Source organism: Myzus persicae, unplaced genomic scaffold, assembly GCF_001856785.1.
Source record: "Myzus persicae strain clone G006 unplaced genomic scaffold, MPER_G0061.0, whole genome shotgun sequence".
NCBI lineage: Eukaryota > Metazoa > Arthropoda > Insecta > Hemiptera > Aphididae > Myzus > Myzus persicae.
Window position 1 is genome coordinate 70,541 of NW_019104214.1, and position 27,925 is coordinate 98,465.

The following is a 27,925-nucleotide window of genomic DNA, read 5'->3' on the forward strand; positions in this document are numbered from 1 at the left end:
TTTAATAATTAGACGCGTATTATTATTAAAGTGCTTATTTTTTAAAGCATATTTGATGATTTTTCGGTGCATAAAAGTCTTTTTTTCTCATAAAAATGCCTTTTCGATAATATTTTTCTTATTATTTTTAAAAATACCAAGGGGGGAATTGCCCTTCTAAAATTGTTAGAGGGTGCTATTGCCCCCTCTCACCACCTCCGTTAATTAGCTAATTTACCTACAGTACAGTGGTATCCACTTCCCCACTTTTTTATTTTTATTCAAATATGGCTGTGTACAGGATGAGTAATCAGTAAGCTATGATTTTCAACTTAAGTCTAAACCAACCTTTTCTGTTGGGAAAGTGTACCTTGATTTTATTTTAATGAATTAATAATTCCCAGTAGTTTTCAAAAAAAAAATTAAGTAGAAACTGAGATTTTTTCACAAAATCGAATTTGTTTTTTTGTTTTTTTTTCATCTAAAAAAATGATCGTAGATCAGTGCATGATATTTTCACAGAATATTAAAAGCATTTTCAAATGCATCATATAGATAAAAGTTCAAAAATATTTTGACTCTTTTTGAGCTATTTATAGACATGTCGATAAAACATTTTTACTCAGTCAAAACACATGAAAATGTGATTCAAGGGTTGATAGAGAGTTGTTAATCGTTACATCGAAAAAATAAAAATTACGTTGCATAGTAAATGAGCGTTTGGAAATTTGGTTGCTTAGCTTGGACTTCAATCCCGAGTGGTACTACCCTGCGCAAAACAGTTTTTGCTATACAAGTATACAACTATACAATACATATTATGTCAATATACAATATTATAATATTGTATTGTAATATTATTATTATTTTGTTGGACGGAGACAACACGATTCGCGGCGTCCTCTTAACAACGAGGGGGGGAGTCGTATTTTTATATTTCCAAGATCTTTGGAATCGTTGTATCACCTGTTCTGTTGGCGGTTAATAGCAGATAACAGTACGACACAAAGAATTAATTGTCTGTAATGGACCTCAGACCATACGACCATGGGCCATAGTCGAACATAAGTCGTACTCTTTCATATACGTCGCTTCACGTTTTTCACGTTCTGCCCCGTCGACCTTTGTAACGGAAATACGAATTACCGTAGTCCGATAGTCGACCACTTGACAAACATAAAGATTAACAAGTAAGAATGACGATTATATTGTTCAATATATAATTGCTCTTAACATTATACGATTTTACAATACCGAATATAATGTAATGTGATGTAGTGTATCTAATAAATTTTTTTTTCAGTTTATTATAATAAGTTGCTTACTTATTAAACTATTGTGCACAGTAAGTAAAATGTCTAGCCATACAAATAGAAAGGGCGGAGAGAAACTTGAGGGCGCTTTTCATTAGAAACGCTTGAACTCGAGTAATTTACTTCTTCTTGAAAGATGATTGGAGTGCAGTCGAGCGATGAGGTTATTGGGGTGATTGGTTGTTTTGGAGTGGAGGCGAGTGTAGGATGTGACAACTGTTTGTGTGATAGTATCAATTTTTAGCTCATTGTGATCGATGGTATTTATTTAATGCTCCAAGGGGCTTTGACAGTCATTCATAGGCAAATTGCTTGGAGAGCTTGGACCGTTCGGATGTTGGAGAGTGCTATTCCATAGGACCATATAGGTTGATGTAAGCTTTTGTGAAATATTAGACAGTTAGAGGTGTTCATTTTTGATTTCATAGCAATTTTAGGATATGTAGGCGGCTGTTCATTTACTTGTGTTTATTTTTAAGGTGTGGGCCCTAGGTGAGTCTTTTGTCAAACCCTAGACCAGGATATTTTACTTCATTAGTCTGAGGTGTGTTGTTAATTGTTATGGGGGCGGATTTCCGGCCGGAGGGCAAATGTGAAATGAGCTGATTTGGAGTCATTGACTTTAATTCTCCAAGAGTTAAACCAATGGAAAAGGTTGTTCAAGTGGTTTTGCAGTTGGAAGTTTGCTTTGTGGAAGTCGTGGCTGAAAAAAAATATTGAGGTGTTGTCGTCATAGGTCCCAAAAGGGTGGTGTCAAAGGTGTTATATCTACTGTGAATAGTGTATAAAAGAAAGGAGTGATGTCGCTTCCTCGTGGAATATCAGCTAAGATTAATTGTGGGCTGGAGTGTCGATTCTAGTTCAACTTTAAAAGTTCTGTCATTCAGGTAAGATTTGAGAAGTAGCATGGCGCCAGGAAAATATTTTTTTGTTTGAATAGCAAGCTGTCATGCCATACAGTATCGAATGCTTGGGCTACGTCAGGAAAGATACCTGAACAGTATTTTTTGTCACGAGTGTTTTAGTGACATAGTCTACTATTTTGTGTAGTTGATGTAGCATTGTGTGTTGGGCACTGCAGCCAGTATTGCCAGGGTTTGATATGTATCTATTACCTATACTGATTGAACCATCTACCTTCTTATCTGAGTTTTTAATATTTCTCGGTAGTTTTTATTGCCCCCAAAATTGGGACATTATGTTTACCGTAAATATTATTTTTCCCTAGTTGACTTATCAGTCAATTTACCTATGTAAATAGTAATTTAATGACAACAAATTGCATTAATTGTAACACAGTCATTTATGCTATATTGTAATTGAGAAATCCAATCATACTGTATCTACCTACTATTCATTTAAATTTTCAGTAATACTACAAAATGTCAAAGATGCATACTAATGAACATTTGGGAGAGCAGCCGAGTTTGAATTTCAACGCTTATGTTAAACTTACACGATTAACAAAAGAGGATATAGAGCAGAATACTGCCCAGTGAGTATAGAAGCTTTCAAAACATAATATCACATATACCTAATTATGTGTAATTTGTATCGTTTTTTTTTATCTTTTGATTTAGAAATCATAAAAAACAGAATACCAATACATCAACATTATTAAATGAGTGGACTACTCCTATTGATCCTGCATCAATAAAACAGGAATATCTAGAAAATGCTAGTATCTACGAGTATGTTAATATTGAAATTTAGTTCTATACTTATACTGTCTTTACTATTCAAACAAAACATTATTTACTGTACAAATCAACAGCTCTAAAAAGGGGTCTAGATGCCCCTGAATCAAGAAAGTACTTCATTTATAATTTTTTTTCTGCAATTAAAAGATAAACCTATTAGCCTAACTAATATTCCACACTGAAAGAGATATACCTAATCAATAACATAATACATTACAGCAATGTAGTTCGCAAGTCTTTTGATCAGGCGAAAACAATTTTATTGATTATTGTAGATAAAAACTTAAACATTTCTTGTGTAATTATAGAAATAATAATATTTCTGAAATATTTTTTTAATTTTATGTTTTACGGAAAATGCCAATATAATTGTTTCATGAGAAAAAATTTTAATTTGTAATTCCTAAAAAATTGATTTGACTTTCCGGTAAACTTTTTTTTTGAAGGTGGACAAACTTATGAGGAATCATGAAATACATTTTTAAATCTCTGTTGTAAAAAGTAAACAATTTATGAATATCTAACCCAATATAGTTTGCAAATGTTTGTGATTGACAAATCTTGTTAAAATTATACTTCACATAGGCACAACAATTTATTTTAAGTTTTTGATCTACTTATTTTAAAAATTACACTAGTAATAATTTATGAGGAACATTGTATTTTACTTTCAAGATTTTTTACTGAAAAAATAATTTTTATTTTTTTTAATCAATCAATAATTTATAAATAGTTCTAATTTAAAAAAATGTATATACAGTGTTATTATTTTCAAGAGTAACACTCAATAATTCTGTCCAGTGATAATGGGTTAAATTAAGGTGTTTTTAAATATTTAGGGACTTAAAATACTCAATTTTTTACAATTTTCAAAATTTTAACCTTCTTATTGTGTAAATGCGCAATACAACTATCATTTTTTTAAATAGCAACACATACTTTTAACAAATTTTGATAGAACAAAATGTTTTAAGTCAATTTGGTCTTTTTTACCAATTAAAATTTTTATTAAAATCATTAAATTTTTCAACAATCATCCTAGAATCTTATAAATTATGCAATAAAATGTAAATATAAATTTTTTATAATTTAAATTATAAACGCATAATAATTCTTACAATTCTAGGATGATTTTTGAAAAATTTGATAGTTTTAATCAAAACTTAAGCTCCTCATTATCATTTAGTCAATTTAGGTTTTAGAGCTATGGTTGGAGCTAAGTACTGAAATAACTAAAATTTTGTTCTATCCAAATCTCTCTTTGAAAGTAGGTGTTACTATTTAAAGACATGCTAGTTGTATTGCTCATGTGTACACTAAAAAGGTTAAACATTTCAAAATTTTAGAAAAAATGTGAATTTAATTAGTCCCTAACTGTTATAAAAAACACCCCATTTCAATCCAATATCGCTGTACAGAATTATATACCTTTTAATGGAATCACACTATATATTTTTATAATGCTTTTGTCTCTCAAAATATAATCGAAATGTTGTCATTGGGTTTTGAACTACATGAATTCTATCAAGTATAAATCTAGGTTATGTGTCTAGCCACTTTTCTTTAAACTTAGTTTTTCTACCTAACTAAACTCCAAAATGTCTTAATATTTTGTGTGTGAGTGTGAATCATAGCCAAAGTGAAATATTTGTATAATATTTAACTTAAGTGCTAACCCTAACCAAGCATAAATGAACTGAATGACTGTAGTAAATGTACACCACTTCTTCAACCAATTACTTTGTGTAATTAACTGAGTCCAGGGTCCAGATAATACATATGTTAAATAAGCTGATAGTCCAATAAATGTTTTACAGAAAAAACCTTCATGCAGCATAGTTCAATTGAATGTTCACAATATATTTCAATGTACTGAATACAATTATACCTTATTGTTTGTACTTTAACCGTATAACCTGATATTATTTTTTTATGTATCTTAGATCTACAATGGAACATACTTCATGGCAATCTACAGTGGAGGAGTTCGAGGTTAATGTTAAAATTGAAGCTACTAACGAAGTTCAAATAAAAACTGAGCAAGACAACAGAATTAGAAATATTATTGAGGGTACTACATTTTCAAACTATGTGGAAATTGTTAGCGAAGATCAATTTATTTGTAAAATATGCTATGCTAATTTTAATAATTTTGAAGAATGTATAGTCCATAAAAATTTAGCACATAAAATTAAACCTTACGTGTGTAAAGTTTGCAATGTGCAATTTGAACTTATGGCCCATTTGAATTTACATCTGGGTGTCCATGTTGATTATTTACACATGAGAAATTCATCCATAAGTCCTCCGGAAATTCAGTCTTCATCTAATGTATCGAACAATTTTACCCAAAACTTAAGTGTAACTGATCCTAATATAAATCAAAAAACATTCAAATCATTTAAGTGTCTAAATTGTGTGTTTGCAACAGGGTCTGAAACTAAATTTCTTAATCATCATAATATTTGTAGTAATATTTCAAATAGAACTTCCAACTTCTATCAATGTAATTTGTGTACTAAATCGTTCAAAACTCATGCAGCATTAAATGGTCATTTGAAATACCACACTTATAGAAGTGAAACGACTTCAAGGAGACAACTGGCATTAGACAAAAAGAAAATGAAAAGTCAAAATAAAAATAGTAGTGGAAAATCTCAAAAATACTTTTTACCGAAGATTAATTTGAACAGAAGTTTTAAGTGTAAAGATTGCAATCGTCATTTCACAACACGCAGCAAATTAAATATTCACTATAAGCAACACAAACAACAAATGATATGTAATAAGTGTCATAAAAAGTTTGTATTAAAGAAAAATTTTGAAAAACACTTACTATCACACATGTCAAATGATATTTCTAATGACACTTCATTTAATGAAAGTCATTCGCTACATGACCAAAGAGCAATTACAGGATCAATAGAACACAGATCTGTTTCTGAAGCAAAAATAATTACGAGCACAGATGGCGAAGGTGAAAAACAGCATATTTCAAAAATTGTAAAATCATTTCAATGTTCCTATTGCAGTAATTATTTCAAATCAAAACAATCCCTGAGTCAACATAATAGACAGCACCATTCTCGTTTTAAACTCCCTGCTCGGAAGCTAAAATCAAAAACTGTTGAATGCGATTGGTGTAGTATAGTAATAACAAAATGTAACTTGCTTCGTCATATTAAATCTTTGCATCCTGAAATCAATCCTATAAAATGTCCATACTGTCCAGTAGCATTTAAAGATTCTTTCTCATTGAAATTACATACATCTAGATATCATACAATTTGAGTTTAATGCTTGATTCGCATGCATTTAATTAATTTAGTTAAATCATTTGAAAAAGGTGAGATACATAGGACACTGTTGTACAATGTAGACTAATTTTTCAGAATATTTTTATACATGCATTATTTTTTAATTTCTGTGTTTATAAATGATGTAAGTCTACTTTTAATGAATTAATTTTAATATCTTATTGTGAACCTTAAGTTATATTTGTATTGTATTTCTTATTTATAATTAAGTTATTTTTTCCATTATTTTATTGTCACATGACCGAGACGTGGCAGCAATAACAAGACATCTCCAATTTTAAATAATTTTTCAGGTGAAACTAAAAATAAGACCAATTAAAAAAAAAATATGTATAAAAGTGTTTTTGGCAACATGTGTTATTATTGCTACCACGTTTATTAATGATTATTTATTTTTAAATATATTTAATGTCAATGTAAAATAATAAGCTAGCGTAATGATTATTGATACTTAATTGTCTCCTCCGGTACTGGTGTTTTAGTCCTTGAACTATCTACTAAAATAAATACTAGTTAGTTTAAAATATATGGTTTTTTTAATTTTTATTATTTAATGTTGTATTTGTAATATTTATACTAATACTGATAAAAAAAAAAAATAGTAATATTTATTTAATAAAAAGTACATTTATATATTTGCATTTGTATATTGTTCAATGTTTTTACACTTAATTTTTGGTCTGGGGTGGGGGGGGGGCAAAAAATACTGCCCATTTGTAAAGGGGATGTCTTAGATTGCCAATAGGTCCCTTGTTAAGTCATTTTTGGGTTCTTTGGCGATTCCTGAATAGACCATTGTCAGATAATTAAGACTATTATCAGTGTTGAAATGCTTAAAACATTATTTAAGCAATATAAAAAAATAAAATGTTTGGCTTATTAGTCTTTTAATTCTTTATAGTAGCATTGATTAGTATTTATAATCAATGGTAGGTAATAATTAATTATTTACTATTGTTAAATCTTAAATAAACAAAACTTTTTGATTATTAGACTGTCTGCAACAAGGCCAGATGAAACAACCATTTTATTGTGTTCTAATCGCAGTTAATTATAATTATTTATTTGTTCTCTGATAATAAATAATAATAAATAATTTCTTTTAATACCTATTGCAATATTATTCTCAATTCAGTGATCTCATTTTTATATTATTTTGAGATGAGAGATAATTATTGATGACATAACTATTTATTGTTGGTAAACTTACTTAAAATAATATAGGAACGGTTCCCAACCCATAGGCAGCGTGGTACTAGGCCGTGGAAAAAAAATCGAAGAAAACCTGTATTTTTTACCTATATATTTAGTTAATAAACCTCAAAGTTATTTTTACAAAATTGTTGGTCCGTGCTACCAACAGGTTGGGGACCGCTTTACTATGTATATAGTATACTATTATATGGTATTGTCTAGTCCTTAGGTTAGGTACCTAGTCGTAATATCACTTGACAGTTACACCCGCACTTATACTTTTATAAATTGTATTTACAACATTTCTTGTTCACGTACTAGTTAGTAGTTATACTTATATAAATACATGTTAGGTACTAGGTAGGCACCATTAAAGTATGAAATCGGTTATTTTATGGTTTAATAAACTGTTGTAATCCACCTTTCAGTACTTGCGTCTTACGTTTTAATTAAATGAATACTGCCCACGCCCTTTTTATGTTTACATTATGCTTACGCATATTTTATTAAAATATTCTGATTTTTGTAATTTTTGAGTGCAGTTAAAGACAATATTTTCCATATTATAAAGTTATAAATTATAATAAATTGTAAGACTAATTGTTATCCTGGTCATCCCCACTTTGTTAAACAATACTCACTCAATTGAGTGTGGTATACTTATTACCTTGGCATTGTATGAAATATTTTTTTTAATTTTAACAACATTATAATACATTGGTGGGCACATATGGATAGGTAGGTACTGTGTAACTACCATGTAGGTAGGCACTCTAACCTTTTTTCTTTTATAATGCAATAGTTATTCAAAATCGGATTTTTTTAAATTTTTAAATATACCTACTTTAAGACCTTATTTTCAAATTCTTGAGGATTTGTACCACTTTACTGTGAAACTTCTGTTTTTAAAATGAGAACACCTCTATTCAACTATAAATTATAAGGTACATAATTTTTCTAAAATTGTTGACGTATCAAAATCAAAATTTGTAGGTACGAGTAGTTTTTGAGTTATTTAATTTTGAGTTCTAAGGTTAAAAGGTCCACAGTGGGTACCTAACGAGTAATGAGTTTATTAAATATGGAGCCTATAGTGATTTGAAAATTGTAGTCATTAAAATTAATCTACCGATGTTAATAATTTGTAAAAGTGACCCAAGTATAATAAATAATACATTCAATTTTATGTCCACCTATTTTATAGTTATGTAAAAACAGTTTTAAGGACTATTATCCTTAATACAAACGTTTTAATAACTAAAAAACTACTCATTTGAATTTCAAATGTGGTACCTACATTAAAATTTTAAGAAAAATTATCCACTTATTAATTTACAGTAAATGAAGGGGTTCTCATTTGAAAACAGAAGTTTGTATCACAACAGGTAGGTAGTAAAAAAATTCAAGAATTTTAAAATATGACCATTGAAGTTAGTACTGTATTTAAAAATTCCAAAACCCAGAATTTGAATGAATTCATTATTAAAGGAAAAAATTGGGGTGAGCATGCTTGGTGAATCACCCTCTATTATTTACTAACCTTATTATCAGTACCTATATATTATTATCAAACAATACATTATAATCATTAATGCAATTTGTAAATCAAGTATTAGGTATTACTGTATTAGATGATATTAATTATTTTCTCATTCGCCCAAAACACAGGGATTGGATACCATAGGCGGAGATCGGGGGGGGGGGCTTACGGGGGCTTAGTCCCCCCAAAATAAATGATTTGAAGTTAAAGACCACCTAATAAATAAAAAATATTAAACAAACAATACCGTAATTTTGTACAGTTTGCAGGACTTTTTTCATTATTTTATATTCTAATATCCACAATTATATAAGTGTACCTAGTACATTACATACACACTATTTACCAATTTATTATTTACGGTAACATACCGAACAATTAAGTCACTATTCACAATAATATTATATTGTGTTTATATACCTAATATTGTACATATTTTGTATCAATTGGCCATCTATATTGAATAACATATTATACCATTCTATTTTAGATGGGAAAAATATTATTTCTTTTCCTAATTTTTGTTAATTCTCGAGAAGCGATAGCTATTAAAGGACTATCGCTATAGCTGTATTAAACCTATCGTAAATTCGTAAAGTGTATCGCGATTGAATGAATCGTTAACCGTATTGACCATTTTATACTAAATTATATTTTACTTATTGTTTGATGTTCTTGGGAATACATTTCTTTTGAGATTGTGATTTAGATTTTTAATAAATAATTTAGTTCAAATATGTTTGAAATATTTAAATTTAAATCGTTTATTAATTATTTTTTTTTTTATGTTTGTAACTATTTAAGTTGTTATGATAACGAGTCAACGAGAACAATTTTTTATGAGTGATCTAATGTAAAAATTAGTTTGTGGGGGGTGTGGGGGTAATGCCCCCACGGGTCTGTTTGTCATCAAATATTTGAGCCCCCCTTAATATTTCACTAGATCTCCGCCTATGTTGGATACCTACATATCCGATATCCCTATGTATGTACCTATATATATATTGTTAGGTTATCTCCTCTTAGAACCTGTAATACAATTCCAATTTCTAACCGTAATGTGACATTTTTCTTTTTTAACAAAAATACTTTTTCCGAAAGATAAATTTCACAACTTTTTACCCGCTCTTTAGGATTTAAGTTTTAAACATGTAGTTATTAAATAAAATTCATAAGTAGTACTGGAAAAAAATGCAAAAAATTTGGCCCGTACCCCTGGTGGGACTCGAACCCACAATCCCCGGTTTAGGAGACCGATGCCTTATCCATTAGGCCACAGGGGCTGGTGCGTGAATTGAATGAATTGGTAGAATTTAAGCCAATAGTAAACAATAGTTATCATTTTAGTTATCTTTTATGTCGTAAATAAAGAAGAAATCGTAATACTCGTAAATCCTAATAGTTTTGTAATCGTAATTGAAAAATGCATAAAGACGTAATACGAGTAATGACATATTAAATTGTTTTATTGTACAGTCAAACCTATTGTGAATATTTCACCTACTATTACAGTATTACCTACATGGCTACATATTATTATTATTTGTTTCAGTAGGTATAGTTAGTAGGTAGCAATCACGACTCACGAGGTACTATAATGTATAAATGTACATTTGTTTAAGACAATCAGAAGGACTGTACCTAATTAATTTATCAGCCTATATAATTTCGATACCAGAAATCGGGATTCGTTTACAAAAAGAAGACTTTTTGTTTTATTTAAACCATTCACTGCCTAGGTACTTTTGTTATTGTTTCTTTTTTCGATATTTTAAAAATAATTTTTAAATTGTAATATTTGATATACTTATAGGCTATAGCCACCTACTTATAACTCATGTACAATTGTACATACTATATGCACCAGGTTGAAAAATTCAACGTACAAACACGAGGACTTCCTAGGTATGAGTTACCACTTATAAATTCTATGAATATTATCTAGTAGGTAGGTATGTCAAATAATGACTAATGAGTAATAACTAATAAGCAATAACTATGTATACGTACAATTTGACGAAGGTACATGGTAATAACTAGTAACTGATAACTATAATAGGTAATTATTTTTTATTACTCAATTTAAGTTTACTTAAGTAGGTAGGTAATAATGATTATAAATTATAATTTATAGGTGATATGAAAATTAAAAATACAGTAAGTAACTATATTCTTATTATGTAGGGTACCTAGTATGCCTACTGATTTATGTTGAAAGTCGATATTATTATATTGAATTGTTTTTATTCGTTCGATAAATCGAACAAAATTTAAGTTCCCTTGAAATTTGGTAGGTACACACAAATACACAATAAAACTAAATGTTATCAAATATTATCATATTATAATATAATAACTAAAAAAACGTCACAACAGATAATTTTTGATAGGTAAATTGGCATTTGGCGCAATCATAGCCCATAGGGAAATGCAAAAGGGCCTTTATAGTTTATAGCACCCCTTGTTTTTTAGGTTTACGTCTATAAATATGATGTCACCTTGCCTTCGCGAGTTTATATACAGTGAATATGTGCAATAATAGGCACTAAGTAAATTATAAAAAATATTATAATAAATGATTATGTGACATGTTACATACTTGCATGTGAATATACAAAATTGCTTATCTGTACAGCAATGTTCAATATATTCTATATTTATTACATATTATACTATATTTTGTACTATCGTAATATTTATCATGTATATAATGTGCGTTAGATAATTTATGTGACATAACTACATAAGTAATCGTCAATCGTATTTTAAAGTTGTTTTTTTTTTAGTTTATATTGATCATTTTATTATTTGACATAATATTACAATAATATAGATGAATCACGGAAAAAAGCCCAATTAAAAAAAAGCCCACGGAAAAAAAATCCATCGAAAAAATTTTTTATGTAAATACATATGAACACATTAAGTATACATAATATATTGTGTTATAAGTTATAATTTATAATTATAAATTGTATTATATTGAGTCATTAGGTAATTAATGATATAGGACCTACAATAAAAAAATATGTCTCCTTTATTTATACTCAAATTACACAACTATAAAAGTAATAATGTAATAACTAATAAGTCAATACAAAACAGGCGGTAGTATCTATAATATTGGTTCAAGTCATAAAGTGACGTACCTAATTTTTTTTTTTATTAATATTTTAGTAACATAAGCAGATAAGCTATACATAGCACCTACTAGGTCATTATTTATTATGATTATTATCTGTTGTATATATCATGTAGGTACTATTAATAGTACCTTTTTTTTTTTCATGTTTGAACTGACGGCGCCGCGGGGACTGCTAAAATAGGCACTGACGTATTATAATATAATACCTTCTAAATTCAAATAATATATAATAAGCTTCTACACAATGTATTATTAAAAGCAGGTTTCGTATTCCAATAAATGTTACAAAATATTATAATGTTTGAAATAAATATATACTGCAGGGCCTACCAGCTGTACGTTATCATAGTTCATGATTATAATTTCAATAAAAATAAATCAGACAAAGTTGAGAGTTTGAGACATAATATTTGATTTAATATTAATATTATATTTATGAAATATACCCTACCTATTCTTATCAGTTATCATCGTCTAACTAAGGCCCACGATGTAGAGAAGATATCTTCTCGTCTATTTTTCCCGCTATCTAGAGGTTTTACTGTATTATATAGGTACAATAATTGTTAAACTTAATTAGATAATATTAGTTTATAAAAATTTTTTTTTCTAGGAATTTGTGTACGTCAGTTATTATTTATTACAATTACAAAATTGACCATTTGAGTGGCATGCATTGAATTTACTTATTTTAAGTTTTAAATATCTAATAACTTTACAATATAACTTTTCGAAAACCCGCCGGACAGAAATTTCATAATTAGAGATCTGGCCGAACGCCAGACGGCCTCAGTCTATAATATTTTTTTCTATATTATATAAATAGGTACCTATTATAATATACATATACTATACTTATCTATTATTCGAGTATCAGATATTGCTGATAGTTTAAATAATATGACGAGAAAGTACACGAGAGTAAATATATTAAATATTAATTGGTATAAAATTAGTTTGTTAATAAAACATTTACCGATTTATAATTTTAAAAGCAAAAAATAAAGTAAAATATATAGTGTAATATGTAGTATTTATAATAAGTTTTAAAGTCATTAAATTGTTTTTACATTTTAAGACATAATTTTTACAAATAAAAAATAACATAACCAAGCAATCAGTCCAAAAGATAGTAGTACAATTAATGATATGTCAAACAAAAAATACTGTAAATCATTTAACCCTATGGAGTCACTTTTTAAATGTCCAGCTCCACCATACCGAATAACATACTCGACCCAGTAAACAGCACGATCTAGGGGTTTCATCGGTTGATCTTTGTACACCAGACTCTGTATTATTGCCTTCTCTTTAAACCTAATTTAAAAAGAATTATTTTGAGATAATATAAAATAGTATCAGTTAATATAATTTGTATACATACGTGACATTAGACAAGACTTCTTCAATGGCATTTCCAAAGGATTCTTCAGTAATTTCAAAAAAATTTACCAGTTTACCATAACCTTTTTCCTCAACTATTTTCATGTTGAAATTCTGTTCGGCGAAAAATGGTATTCCAACTATAGGTTTTGCATTACAAACGGTTTCTTCTAAGCTATGTAATCCTCCATGAGTAATGAAAAGTATTACATTAGGATGAGCTGTATGTATACGTTATGTAATATAAATATTATTTTTTGTATTAGTAACTAGTGTATTGCTGACAACAATGTGTCAATATTATTACCTAAAATATCTCTTTGTGGAAACCATGAACCAGTCATGATGTTTTGAGACAGCTTTACATTATTATCATCAGGTATCCATTTTATTATTACTTTTTGTTTTAATCTTCCAAGAACGCTAATAAAAACTTTCAATTTGGCTTTAGGTAAGTCATTTAAATTAACTAGTGTACCAAAACTAAAAAATATTACTCCTTCATTTGCTGTATCTAAAAATGTTTGAAGATTCTAAAATTATAAACAAAAGTTGTGATTTTTATATTATAGTAAATAGTATAATGTAAATACAAAATGTTGATATACAATAATATAATACCATAACATGATTGTTAAACCACAGGTATAACGTATAAATAATATATCAATGAGCATTAAATCAGGTATCAATTTCAAGTTTCAATTTTTCGGTACCCTATAGCAGCCGGTTCCCAAACTTTTACGACCACAGCACCCTTAAAAAATTGTTTATGTTTCGCGAAAGCCTAATGTCTAATCCAACTCAACTACAATTTTTCTAAATAAAAAAAGGAAAATCAATTCTCTAAACTCTCAAGTCTAAATAATATTTTAATGATACTGTTAATGACTTTTTATTATTAACCTTAGTTTAAAAAAAAAAATTTCCAATCAAAAATTTTTTAAATAACAAACATTAAATAAACATAATTTTCTCAATAATTTCATACATCTTGCGGAACCCTTGACATTGTCTCACGGAACCCCAAGGTTCCGCGGAACAGACTTTGGGAAACGCTGCCCTATAGTTATAACTTATAACTTATAAGTTACAAGTCATACAAGTAAGTTACAAGTAAGTATTTAGTAAGTCTAGGTATCTATTTATAAATACCTATATTTCAAATACTTTTAGAGAAACATAATTCAAAAACTTATTATTGTATTTTGTATTTAAAATAATTAAAAACCTACAATACCTACTTACAAAAAAAATATGTAAAATATTATGCCCATGCAGATTTTATGAATATAACAAGACGATTCTTTACATACCTACCAATCTATAGGCTATAAATCCAGGCTATACAATTTACAATACCAAAAGTAGAATGACACTGGTTATCCACTACGTCAGTGCTATATACTTACTTTGGGCAGAGGTTTTGGGTCTTTGATGTGCATCCCACCCACTTCAATGATGCCCGGAAGGTATGCTCTAGATATACCAATCGCGTTATGAGAGTTTACCAGTGTTAGGGATATATTGTTCAACATATGCTCGAGTGGAGGCCTGGATTCCCAGCCCCTGTACTTGAGGTATGTGTCCATCACTTCCTTCGTTTTGGGTAAATACAAGTAATTTTCTACATATAATTGCATGAATCCAGTAATGGAGTTCTTCAGACGTTCGATGAAACCCATGTCGCTGGTCGATTGGGTACACGCATCCGGTATGTACGAAAACGTCGAAGGGACGTGCAGCCATTTGCTGATACTTGCCCAGATCATCGCTGGTGCTAGATTAATTACGGGGGCGTTGAATTTGTGACCCATGGCTACAGCATACTCTTGGCCGAATGTTTCGACCATAATCAAATCGAACGAGTTTGAACTCGATTGAACGAATTGTTTCATCTTTCTATGCGACATGACCATTTCCGATAGTTGTATGCAAATGCGCCATTTCAACTGAACCGATGTTACAAAGTTCATGCTTACCAAATCCATTACGTTTCTCCCTGAAACGAAAAGTACTATAAATTCATAAATATCTTTGTTTGGTTGATATTATGTAAAATTAAATTAAATTGTGTACATTTTGTCTAGATTAAATAATACTATATAGTAATATATTCATGCATCCGTATACGATAAATATTATAATATTAATAGGTCTATTATGTTCATGAAGTTTGCGTTGTACACTTGTACGTATATACAACGTATATATAATATTATTATAGTAGCAGTGTAGCGCACTAGCACCAGAGGAGTGCCCACGAGGAGAGCGTATAATCCAATTTTGGATTCATTTTGTCATATAAAATATATAATAAAGTAATGGAAGTATATTTACCATTATATGTGCAGTGGTCTAAGATTAGTCAAAAATTATTGATATCCCCCGTTTCAAAAAAGCTGAACATACCACTGACTAGAACGTGGAGGTGGAGAGTCACTGTAAAGGAACTGTTAAATTTGAATTAAATAATCATTGTATAGGTACCAAAAACTATTCCGAGTGAAGACGGCCTGACAGCTGTTTATGAGAATCCTTGTTTAAAATTTTCAATTCTTAGTTACAAAAATTAATCATTATTTACCTACCTAAAAAATAATTTAATCATTTTGATAAATGTTGTCGAAATCTGAACTTTAATACTTATAAAAAAATCGTGCCGTGGACTTAAATAATAATCAACTGGTATTTTAACAATTTATAAGAAACCTTGTATTAAATTTTCAGTTTTTTTGTCCCTACGAATAACATTTTATTTACGTTTGTAAAAAAAAAACTAAAAAAATTTAAAATTAAAAATGTCTTTATCTAAAAATAACTCAAAATGAGTCAAAATATTTTGAAAATTTCATGTAGGTACCTACTATTAAGAGTTTTTTTTTAACAATAATATTAACAACAACAAAATAAGAACATTGTTATTGTATGAGATTTCGTTACCTTATTTACTTGTAAATGATTAACCAATGTCTGACTTCAAATGCTTATAAAAATTAATTTGACTTTCAGGTAATTTTTTTTTTCAAATGTAAGAAAACTAGAGGATTCTGGTATACAAATTTCAAATCTCAGATATATTATCTATGTACCTATATATAATTTTGATATTAATGACATATTATAAATACCTGTAGCCTATAAAGATTAACGAATAATGATATTTTCAAAAATATAATATAGGTAAGTACTAAATGTAAGGCATACATAATAAATAAGTAGGTACATAATATTATTAATTTTATATAATTTATACAATTTGTAATTTCTGACGTGTTGATTATAATTTAATAAACTTCCACGAACCTCTTGTTTTGTCAACGAATGACCCTATATCTGTATAGTTGGCAACTGGACGATCTAGAGGGAATGAACTGACCACGGTTACATTGTGCCCTCGGTTTGACAATTCTTCGAACAACGGTTGGAATCCTCGGACATGGCTTTTAATCGGTAATGGCATGAAAACCAATATATTTGCCGCCCTTGTGACATTGGTGGTGATACATAAAACCAAACAAAAAACCACGCATGGTAACATTGTATACGTAAATAATCTAACACGCCGTTCAAACACGGAATGGTCTTGTTAAAATACCAGTGTGTCAATAAAAAAAAAAATCCAAAAGATTAGTTAAGTAAAATTGTTTACATCGTTCGAAGTCGAACATTCGACATATCGACGATTGAGAACGGATTGAATTGATTGGTACAAATGTTGAGACATCATCACGGTTAGGTACTTTTCATTAAACTTTTTGATAACACCATATTATGTAGCAAGGGTGAAGACCTCGACGAAATGAATTATGCAACATTATAGTTTGCTCGATTTCTTTTCCACCGATGTAATATTATGAATTTTAGAATTGAATCAATGGTTACAATCACTTAACCTTAACTGTTGATTTGATATTATAGTAAATTATTAATAATCGTATAACTATTAGGTATTGAATTCAGTAGGCTTAATTTCGTATTCTATTCTGTGATGACTTCTGAGAGGGATGACCTTAGTTCATTCTAATTTCGAATTTCAAAAAAATGTAATCTCCATAAAATTCTTCTTCACAAATGAGAAAGGTAGGTATGTCAGAAATAGACATATATGTCATCCCCAGCTCTCGAAGAGTCTCAACAAAAGTGGAGGGGGCACTTCGACCACTGGTCATCCCAGATATAGTTTTCTTCCTCCGAGTCTCAGACCCACCACCCACCTTGGCCCTTGCAACATTCCATATAAGTACTTACCTATATGCGTTAAGTCTTTATAGTACCTACCTACTTACTTGAGTAGAGTCAATATTGTAATTTGTGTTGTTAGCTTCAATATTGGAGAGTATAAATAATAACTAATAAGTACTAAATTTAATACTAGCTCGTATAAAAAATAATGCAATCTTAAAGAACGCTCATAACTTGGTTTAAAATTATAAAAATATTAGTTAAAGCCAGAAATCAGATGTTCTAATTAGCATTTTAATCTAATCAAGTTTGATAATAGTTTAAATGTTTAATTCATTATATTAAATCTCAGAACATAACAACAATGCAAGATTGGTTCTGAGAAACGCAAATATCATGTGCAGGGTTTAAAGTGGAAAAAAAATTCTAGAGAAGACTAATGTCTCCATATAGTATTGAGCGTTCTATACATCATTTTATGTATAATTTCTAATGTATAAAATACTAATTTGTTAAAGGGGACGCTTTTTAACCACTGTCAGTGGTAGGGGCACTGAGTAGTCACTTTAACCCCTTTATTCAAATGTTGCGCATAGGTGCGGCGGACGGGCAGGGATGGAAAACAATTAATATAGGTACCTAGTACCTACATGAATGCCATGTAATTAACATTCTCTCAAAGAGAGAACCTTTAATAGTACCTTGTACCTATAAGTTCCTGATTGGTATTCATAGTAAAGGTGTGCTTACTGCTTTTCAAACAATAATCTTATTCCGTATTCGAAACCAACACGATAATTTATTTTTCTGTAATGTCTTTATAGTCGTATCTCGTTGTTACTGTGGTTTTTATAGAAATACACGTGCATTTTTTTATTATGTAATATATTATTGAATAAGTAGTCATTGAATAATAGCATTGATTATAAATACTAGTATTTATGAAAAAAATCTGAAATTGATATTTGTGAAAGACCTTCTAAATTATTACATGCTTAACTAAAAAATTATAAATTTTTTTCTAAATATTTAAATATGAATTGTTTATTAATTAATAATTTGATTATTGTTATACTTACTTCAATATACATAAAAATACAATTGTACCTATTGTAGTTGAACTGAAATGTTATCTGTATTGCCTGTGTTAGGTACAATAATATGTGGCCATTGCTTACACAATTATTTGATAATAATTGTATGTTTAACAATATAAGTTTGCAAAACTTCACCGTAAAGTTTAAACTTCAAACGCTTATCAAAAAAAACAGTGCCTATATATTTGAAACTGCTAAAAGTACAATACTTACCCATGTGATATTTTATCAACATTTAGATAAAAAACAACTAAAAAATTCAAAATGTCTATAAAAGCTTACAATTAGTCTTAATATTTTGAGAATTATAATTTATGTAAAAGTGGAATGTATCAATTTTCTGCAATTAGGTGGACAGTGCCACAGTGGTTAATACTTATTACTTATATACCTATCAGAACTGTCATCTTAATTAGTAAAACCAATCAATTATGTTGTACCTAAACAATCAAATGTTTAGATTTTGTTGAGATGAGATTGGATGTTTTTGGTTACATTTTCAGTTTCATTAGCACTTTAAACTTTTCACAATCATCCGCGTGTTGAGCTATTTCAGTGTTGGAAATTTGGAGTCATACAATATGTATTAATTGAATAGTAATGGAAATATTTTTGAACCTAGAGGTTCACCTGCATTTCTTTGTTTAATATCTGAGTGGAACAGCATGAACAAAGATAGATTTAATGAAATTGAAGATTATTATAGGTACATTGGGTTATTTGAAATTGTAGAGCAGACCCCCCAAGCTAGACTTCCTGAACACTCGAGGTTTTTCTAGAAAGGTGGCTTCAGTATGCTGGTAAAAATAATTAATATTAATGTATATGTATATACAACAATAAGAACAAATTGTTGCTAAAGTTTTAAGAAAAAAATAAGTGTAAATGTCACCTATATATAGCTAACTAAGCATGCTTACTCTCAATTTTTGATTTAATAATAAATGTATTAAAATTCTGATTTTTGGAATTTTAAAATCCTTATACTCAATGAATATTTTCTGAATTCTTGAGATTTTTTGTTCTAAAGTGTTTTATGGCGATATAAACTTCTCTTTTACAATAGTTTAGTTAGTGGATTATTATTTTTTTTTTTTAATATTGGTGTACCAAATTCAAAATTAGATAGAGCAGTTTTTTAGTAATAACAATTTTAATATTCATCCCAAATTATAGATAAAATAAATATATTATTTATATAAACAATAACCTTTTTTTTTTATATTGGTTTGATGATTTATGTCTGTAACATACCACATAAGTTTTTAATTTTTGAGTTCAGCTATTCTTCTATGTTAAATATAGTTCATAATTATAATTAATGGGGACATATCTTTTTCAATAGTTAACAACCTATATGTTTTCTAGAAATAAAAATTTCTCTACACATTTTAAAGAATAAAATATCAAGACTATAACTATTAAAAATTATAAACTATCAAAACAAAATTTTAATTTCTATTTTTTATCACTTAAATTTTAAATAATTTAATGAATACATTAAGAAGGTTACACTGTATTTTAAGTCATCTAAAAAAAAAGTTTTTAAACAAAAATATAATATTATTAAGGGAATATTTTTATTCAGTTATCTAGAATTTTTTTGAGCCGCTCAAAAATTGGGTTGAATATTTTATAATAACCTATTTCAGATGGATGAAGATAATCCGGTGTATCTTCTTGACTTAATGTACCATCTGGTTGCAGCAAATGAGCATTGAATAATTCAACTTTGAAAGTATTTTTCACTTTTTCACTGACAATTGCATTTACTTGAGTTCCCAAAATTCTCAATGGATTTGGATAAGGACCACGTGGTAATATTCCCTGTAGATAAAAATCATTAAATATACAAAGAGATGAGTTCAAAATGTTAATAAGTAAGACACATTCAAATTTGTTTGTTCATATTATATACTTAATATGCTAGAATTCCCATTATTTTGATCAATGAAATTTTGTTTTTAACAGTAGTCAAACCTTTGTTAGTCCATACTTCAAGGGCAAAGTTACATGTCATTCAAATAAGTATGGCAACCAAAAAAAAACTTAATAGTAAAAATCGTATTTAAGGTATTATTAAATTATAAATATTTGTAACATAAACATTAAAATTGTAATTTAATATTTTTATATATTTTCATATATTTTTATATATTTATTTATATTTTATTAATTTTTATTATATACTTAATTATATTCACTAGTTATTTACTGTTTTCAAGGTAGATCACAAGCTTTGACAATACCCAATATGTAATTGTGAAATAAATATATTAATTTGAAAATTGACTGTTTTTTTCAGAAGCTTATTTTGAAGTAGCACTTACTGTTTCACATTACTTTTTAAAGTTATCCAGACACGTGGTTACAAATTGTATTGACTCTTTTATCAACAGTTTGAATGAGAAAGTGACACAGTTTAAAATTGTTTAACCATTTTGCTATAGCTTAGAACATTTAGTCATTTTTATCACTCAATGATTGATGAACTCCAGAGTCAATTCACTGGACCACAAGTTGGACCACACTTTTAGGACACTTTAGTAAGTATGAACTTTAAAAAATATAAACCCACGTGTAGTAAAGTGTATGCAGGTGGCACCACAGTGATGCCTATACTTTGTACTGGCTTCCTTTGCGTACCGTGTCAAATATGGAGATTGTAAATTTATTTTACCTAATCAACTTGATTTCTATCATTACCTGAGTAAATATTTTTTAGACATCTTCTTCGTTTGGGTATTTATAATTTAATATTTATTAGTAAAAAAGTTATGATTTAAAAAAAATAAAAATAAAAATTTAATTATTACTATGATTATAATGTAGCAATCGGGAAGTTTTGATCTAATTTCATCAACAATAGCCAATATACCTTCTGAAATTTGAATAGGAGTGTTATCAACATTATTTGATCCAACATTTAGAATACAGACCTGTAAGAAATTACAGGGACATTTTATAAAACAATAAAATAATGTAATAAATAATTCATTTATAAAATTATGAAAGGATTAAATAAAACCTAATTATTTATTTATATCTACTTTAGGTTTTATGTGATCAAGAATGCCATTTTTTACTCTCCATAACACATCTTGGGTTCGATCACCACAGATTCCAAAATTTAGACTTTTTAAAGGTACAAATTTGTCATTCCATATAGGATAACATTGAATTAATTGAATAATAGAGGCACCAATTAAGATAACATCTGGGTCTTGGGCTTTGGCTTCAGCCACATAACGTTTGTGCTAATAAGTAAAATAAATGAATAATTAATTTTTAGTCTAAATAACATTATGATAGATCATACATTTTTGTTATATTTTTATACATTTTATACATACTTGAATTTTCCATTCTTCGTCGGCATCAAATGGAATTGTTGGAATAACACACGGATTCATAGTTTGATAGAAAATCAATGAAAAAAATGTGACCGATTGGTTATTATTATGTATTTAATATTTATGTACAGTAGTCCAGTAAAATATTTTAAATCATGTGTTAATGTGTATTGACTTACACGAATAACTAGAATTACAATTCATTATAATATAATTCCTATTATGTGCTGTAAAACAATACACTGCACTCAATGTGGTTATCACCACAGACTAACATTCCAACAAATTTACAAATTTACAATGTGATAATATCACAGAATAATTATTTATTATGTGATGATATTGTTATTTGTTATCTATCTTGGTGATTAGGTTAACTACCCAAGCTGCTTGCAGCTCTCATAAGGCCATAAATTATAATAAATATTGAATAATAATAACAACAACAACAACAACAACAACGAAATGATAAAGTAAATCTTTATCACGTACTACGCAATACTCAGCTGCAGTTAGCAATAGAAAGGTACAATACTGTTATTATTTATGATGGACTAACTATGCAACCAATGGATATAAAATAAAAATAAAAATTAATGTCTGATTACTGAATTACTTTAATTATTGATTAAACCTATCCGCAGTTTTATTGAGTGTTGTCGTCCAATAAGTACTCAACTCAGAATTTTTTTTTTTGCCAACATTTGTGTTTTTGTTGTATTACAAGACAACTTCATTTTTCAAACGTATTAGCGATTCGTTTGACAAGATACCTAAAAGTAAGCTCATTAAATTTTAAATATTTTTACCATTGCTCAAAATCAATGTGATGGCTTTAATTTATTACACTGTTGATCACGATAGGCATTATGATTATGCATGCAATAAATAGTACAGTACCATAGGTATTATAAGTTAGGTATAACCGATAAATTATTAGATTTATAATTGACCCTTTATTGCAATATTTTTTTATTTTGTAACCATACCACACAAAACTGGTGGATACGTAAGTTTGAATTAATGTGAAGTAAGTGGTATTGCTAGGATTTTGCTCTGGTACCTACTGATAATTAGGTACCCTACAGGACGCTTCATTAGAATCCATTATAAGTTTGGTACCTAATACCTATGCAAATGCTGATGTCGTGGGTATGCAAAAAGTCAAACTTCAGCAGGAACTTTCATACAAATGATAATTTCAATACTTGGTTACATCTTATGTATCTAATACATTCTCTAAACATTTAAACATTTTTTGAATTTCCATGAAATTTTGGGAAGCTCCCAGCCACATAATACACAACTGTTTGGTGATAGTAATTTTAAATATAAATAATTTTGAATTTATTTGCAAAAATGCTTCTAGTATATTTTCTCAGTACAGTTTTTGTTTCATATTATATTTTAATCTTATTTTGGGTGGGCTATTACTGTTGTATAAGATGTATTGTTTACTTTTGTACAACTGTATACATTTTGGTTTGTGCATTATGCTATATAATTTTATGACCTTGATTATTTATACTTTTACTACAATACTACATGACCTTTACTTAGACTATTTAGAATAGTTGAGTAAAATTAGTTTTGTAATTTTAAATAATTAATAGAGAGGTGAAAATCTAAAAGAAAATAATGTCCCAAAATAAAATTGTATTTACTTATAATTTATATTTTTCAGTTATAAATCAATTGGTACCTATTATATTTATTTATAATTTTGTTTCAGGCTGAAATGTCAAATAGAATGAGTAGTAAAAAATGAAATAATAAAAATAATAATGGACTTTGTAATTGAAAAATATGTGAAGAAGCAAATCCAACTCCAAAAACAAATTGAGGAGTTGTTTGCTGAGAAAAAAATGTTACAAGATCAGATTTGTGTGCTTAATGAATGTTTATCATTAGAAAAAGTGAATCGGAAAATTTCCGATTTGGAGAATAAACAAAAAATATTGACATCGTTAGAAAGTATGGTTAATAATTTAAGAACTGACATTAAACCATTAGAGTATTTAAAACAAGTTTTACAAAGGCAGCTTATGGTTTCCACTCTACCTAATAATGATCTAAATATTGAAGACCGAAAATGCTCAGAGAGTTCATTATTAACATCCAATAGCATTTGTGCCATTGAAACATTGGATTCTTTGAGTGACGTTAGCTCAGAGGAAAGTATCATGATTTTATCCGATTATGATGTGGTTTCAGATGAAGAACTTTTAAATTATTCAGAAAAACCTGTTGAAAACAAAGTTATGTATGATGAAGCACTACTGATGGCGTCTAGTGTGCATTTATCATTAGTTGATCATCTAATCCCAAATATTGGTTCAATTGAATCTTTAATGAATAATAGTGATCAAGTAAAAGATAACAATTGTTGTATACAATCTAGTTCTAAAAGCACTGTTTTATCAATGAATACAAGTAGTAAAAGTGAACAACTCTTAGACTTATATGATGTTGTAAACAAATCAGACCTTCCAAATTGCAATGGAAATGTTTGTATATTGTTTTATTTAATATACATGTATACTCTCTCCAGCCAGAGAAGGTTACACTGATTCTAAGCGTCCCTTTGGGTCATCTTGTTATTAAAATGTTTTTCCCATGGCAGGGTTAAATCAGGAAAAACTAATTTTCGTTCAGCCTACTGCTCGTTCTCTTGCTGGGCCGAGTATAGTTTTATTAGTATTAATATGTTATTGTATTCTATATAAACAAAGTAGAATTTTTTAAATTATTTAGTTTTTATTATTTTATAGGAAAACATTGAAATGAAATGTGATAAAAGAAAATCTGAACCAACACTTCATAAAGCACATCTGCCATGTTTATATGATAAAGAATTTGATGATATTGGAATAAAAAAATTAGATAATGAATGTAATAAGGTGTCAAAATTATTGGTTAATGATTCGTGGGTGAAAATCAGTTCCAATGAAATGTCTGATGAACATCATGTTGATGTTTTTCAGGCAACTACTGTCACACAAAAAGTACCGTATAACAATATAATTTTTTATAATTTTTTTTTGTTTGAATGAGATTCTATGTAACTTTTATTTTTTAGGACAAAACAGTGTCAAAAGTAAATACATGTGTAGACATTTGTGATCAAAATATTAGTGAAACTAAGAGTTTGGCCAATAGTTGTAACAACGTGGATGCTAATCTTAAAAACGAAATTCAAAAGCCAGGTTGGTTGGTTAATGATGACATTGATATTAAATCCTTATCATTCACTGAAATCAATGTACTTAAACAATTAAATGGATCAATAGAAAATTTAAGTGTAGAAATTCAAGTAAACAATAATAATTTGTGTATTAACCAGTTTGAATCAAAAGATGTTATTGAAATTAAAAATCTTGAAAATGTTTGCAATAATAATGATCATAGTTATGAAAGTGAAACTCATAATCCAGTTTTTCCAACCAATGTTAAAACATATGAAGTAGGAATTACTTCATCATTATCATCTACTACTAAAGATTCTAATGCATCAAACGAATTCATTGAGCAAAAAGTAAACACAGAGGTAGATGTTCAACTTTATAATGATAAACTATATAACCACCAGTTTGAATCAAAATACATCAGTGACATTAAAAGTTTAAAGAATATTTGCAATTCTGTTATTCATTATAATGAAAATGAAATTCATAATCCAGTTTGTCGAAATAATAAAATTAAAATTACATCTTCTTTGTTGAATAATGAAGACTTGAATAATTTATGGACCAATACTAATGATAAACTATCTTCTATTAATAATAACAAACAACCTATGTTGTTATATCATACTTTAGACCTGAAGGATGAATTATTAAATGGTATTCATCAGTATGGTATTCAGGATCTAATGTCCTTGCAACAGCAATGCATGTTCCATTATATTAACGGACGTGATGTTATTTTGCATTCATACCCTTGTGTGGGAAAGTCAACAATGTGCCTCATATCAGTGTTGCAAAGGATTAACACTAACTTAAATGAATGTCAAGCTATTGTATTAGTTCCAACATTAGAATTGGCATTGTCTGCTCAAAAGGTATTTAGTTGATTATTAGGGCCATGTACAGTTATAATATTTTTAAATTACTAATATTTTTTAGACAATGAAGTCAATTGGGAAATTTTTAAATGTTTCTACATGTATTGGTGGTACCAATGTTCCTCGTAAGCTTTCACCGGTGCCTCATGTAGTGATCAGTACTTTGCAAGGCTTATGTGAAATGATTAGTTGCAACTCGCTGTGTAAAGATTTTATTAAAATGCTTATAATTGACGATGCAGAAGAAATGTTTAAATGCAATGAATTTTCTAATAAAATTGGATATATTTTGTTATTTCTTAACAATAATCATCAATTAATTATTATGTCCACTTCAAAAGTAGAGGAAATCTTAGATCAGTTTTCTGACTTAATGAAGAATCCTGAGTATATATTAGTGCCAGATGAAAAACCTTCATTGAATGGTATTTATAATTCTTTATTTTATATTATTAATAACTATAAATTTTAAATTATTAGTAAAAGTATTTGTTCATAGATATATTACAGTATTGTGTTAATGTACCTGAAGAATTTAAATTTGATGCGTTGTGCGAGCTCTATGAAACACTCAATTTAATACATACTGTTGTTTACTGTAACTCATGGAACAAGTGTCTAGGAATAGCAGAAAACATGCGTCTTAAAACATGTTTAGTGTCGGCTGTAAATAACGAAATGGATACTCATCAGCGGCATCTCATATTACATCAGTTTCAATCTGGCATTAGCAAAGTTTTAGTTACTCCTAAATTAAAAAGAGGCGAGGATTTTTCAGATGTAGTTTGGGTTATAAATTATGATATTCCTAAAAGTCCAAAAGATTATGTGCGTAAAATTGTCAGTTTTTTTGGCCGCAAAGTGAAGGTCATTAATTTCATCACTGCAAATGACAAAACCGCTAGAAAAGATATCGAGACTGCATTTAATGTGACTTTGCTTAATTTACCTCAGAGTCTAACTAATTTGTGTGTATCTAATTTGTAACCTAATATTTATTAATGATCAAATATTGAATTAATGTTAAATATTATTAATATTTTGGGATTTTTTCAACATTTTTAGTTATTTAGTTATTATTATTTATAATTAGTGCATGTATGGTTATTTAAATGTTCTATATGGCATGGCCTGATCAATTTTAGTTATTGCATAGGTATTTTGTGCATTGTAATATTATATTTTCCCTGTTTTATTTTTTTGTAACACTTATGGGTCACTAAATTTGTAAATATTTATTTTTTTGTTCTTTGTCTTTATTTTAATTTTAAGTACTCTGAGTCATTTGTTATTAACATTCCAAACTCTAATCTTTTTACTGTAAAAATGTATTTAAAAGTGAATCATTATGTTTTATGAAATAAGATTTAATATAGATTTTTTGTGTAGCATAAATGTGAAAGTTATGCTTGAATAAATGTTTACTTCAATCAAATTATTAAGTTTGTTACATTCCACTTAAAAACCAACCATAACAATATCTACAGATATTGTTAACATATTCATTATTTGTGAATATAATTATTTTATAAAGTAATTAGTAAGTGAATTACATATCACAATATTTTTTTCTTTATTATTGAATAAGGTATAGGCTTTATAAATAATGTATAGCTTGTACATGATTATTTAACTTTAAAAATGTATTAACCGTTA

At 28.3% G+C, this 27,925-nt stretch overlaps 4 protein-coding genes and 1 non-coding gene across 12 annotated transcripts; 2 read left to right on the forward strand and 3 right to left on the reverse strand.

The window, feature by feature from the left end:
- Window positions 1-988: 988 nt before the first annotated feature.
- Window positions 989-6,847, forward strand: LOC111040102 (zinc finger protein 471-like). Of its 3 annotated transcripts, none has more exons than XM_022323857.1 (4): window positions 989-1,169; window positions 2,663-2,787; window positions 2,873-2,983; window positions 4,936-6,847. In XM_022323857.1, exons 2-4 carry the CDS (start codon window positions 2,675-2,677, stop codon window positions 6,281-6,283), a joined length of 1,572 nt encoding a protein of 523 aa, XP_022179549.1. In that variant the 5' UTR covers window positions 989-1,169; window positions 2,663-2,674; the 3' UTR covers window positions 6,284-6,847. The 3 variants fall into 3 exon arrangements, with proteins under 3 accessions (XP_022179549.1, XP_022179550.1, XP_022179552.1); XM_022323858.1 differs by lacking the exon at window positions 989-1,169 and adding an exon at window positions 1,197-1,324; XM_022323860.1 differs by lacking the exons at window positions 989-1,169; window positions 2,663-2,787; window positions 2,873-2,983 and adding an exon at window positions 4,128-4,861.
- A 3,406-nt stretch (window positions 6,848-10,253) lies between these two features.
- Window positions 10,254-10,326, reverse strand: Trnar-ccu. The gene has a single exon. It is a non-coding gene; the product is annotated as a tRNA-Arg (tRNA).
- Window positions 10,327-13,202: 2,876 nt separating this feature from the next.
- LOC111040099 (UDP-glucuronosyltransferase 2A2-like) lies at window positions 13,203-19,984 on the reverse strand. 3 transcript variants are annotated; one of them, XM_022323854.1, is made up of 5 exons: window positions 16,878-19,984; window positions 14,984-15,573; window positions 13,879-14,104; window positions 13,573-13,792; window positions 13,203-13,505 (listed from the first exon to the last, which is right to left on the reverse strand). In XM_022323854.1, the coding sequence occupies exons 1-5, from the start codon at window positions 17,110-17,112 to the stop codon at window positions 13,262-13,264; spliced, it is 1,515 nt and encodes a 504-aa protein (XP_022179546.1). In that variant the 5' UTR covers window positions 17,113-19,984; the 3' UTR covers window positions 13,203-13,261. The 3 variants fall into 3 exon arrangements, with proteins under 3 accessions (XP_022179546.1, XP_022179545.1, XP_022179547.1); XM_022323853.1 differs by having other exon boundaries at window positions 14,984-15,588; XM_022323855.1 differs by lacking the exon at window positions 16,878-19,984 and adding an exon at window positions 15,912-16,195.
- A 427-nt stretch (window positions 19,985-20,411) lies between these two features.
- Window positions 20,412-22,467, reverse strand: LOC111040101 (platelet-activating factor acetylhydrolase IB subunit beta homolog). Its single transcript, XM_022323856.1, has 4 exons — window positions 22,207-22,467; window positions 21,904-22,110; window positions 21,670-21,792; window positions 20,412-20,680 (listed from the first exon to the last, which is right to left on the reverse strand). The coding sequence occupies exons 1-4, from the start codon at window positions 22,264-22,266 to the stop codon at window positions 20,438-20,440; spliced, it is 633 nt and encodes a 210-aa protein (XP_022179548.1). The 5' UTR covers window positions 22,267-22,467; the 3' UTR covers window positions 20,412-20,437.
- A 126-nt stretch (window positions 22,468-22,593) lies between these two features.
- On the forward strand, window positions 22,594-27,704 carry LOC111040098 (DEAD-box ATP-dependent RNA helicase 42-like). Of its 4 annotated transcripts, XM_022323850.1 has the most exons (7): window positions 22,623-22,732; window positions 22,851-22,985; window positions 23,939-24,713; window positions 24,978-25,211; window positions 25,286-26,266; window positions 26,331-26,694; window positions 26,769-27,704. In XM_022323850.1, the coding sequence occupies exons 3-7, from the start codon at window positions 23,991-23,993 to the stop codon at window positions 27,254-27,256; spliced, it is 2,790 nt and encodes a 929-aa protein (XP_022179542.1). In that variant the 5' UTR covers window positions 22,623-22,732; window positions 22,851-22,985; window positions 23,939-23,990; the 3' UTR covers window positions 27,257-27,704. The 4 variants fall into 4 exon arrangements, with proteins under 4 accessions (XP_022179543.1, XP_022179542.1, XP_022179541.1 ...); XM_022323851.1 differs by lacking the exon at window positions 22,851-22,985 and having other exon boundaries at window positions 22,594-22,732; XM_022323849.1 differs by having other exon boundaries at window positions 22,703-22,985.
- The last annotated feature ends 221 nt before the right edge of the window (window positions 27,705-27,925 follow it).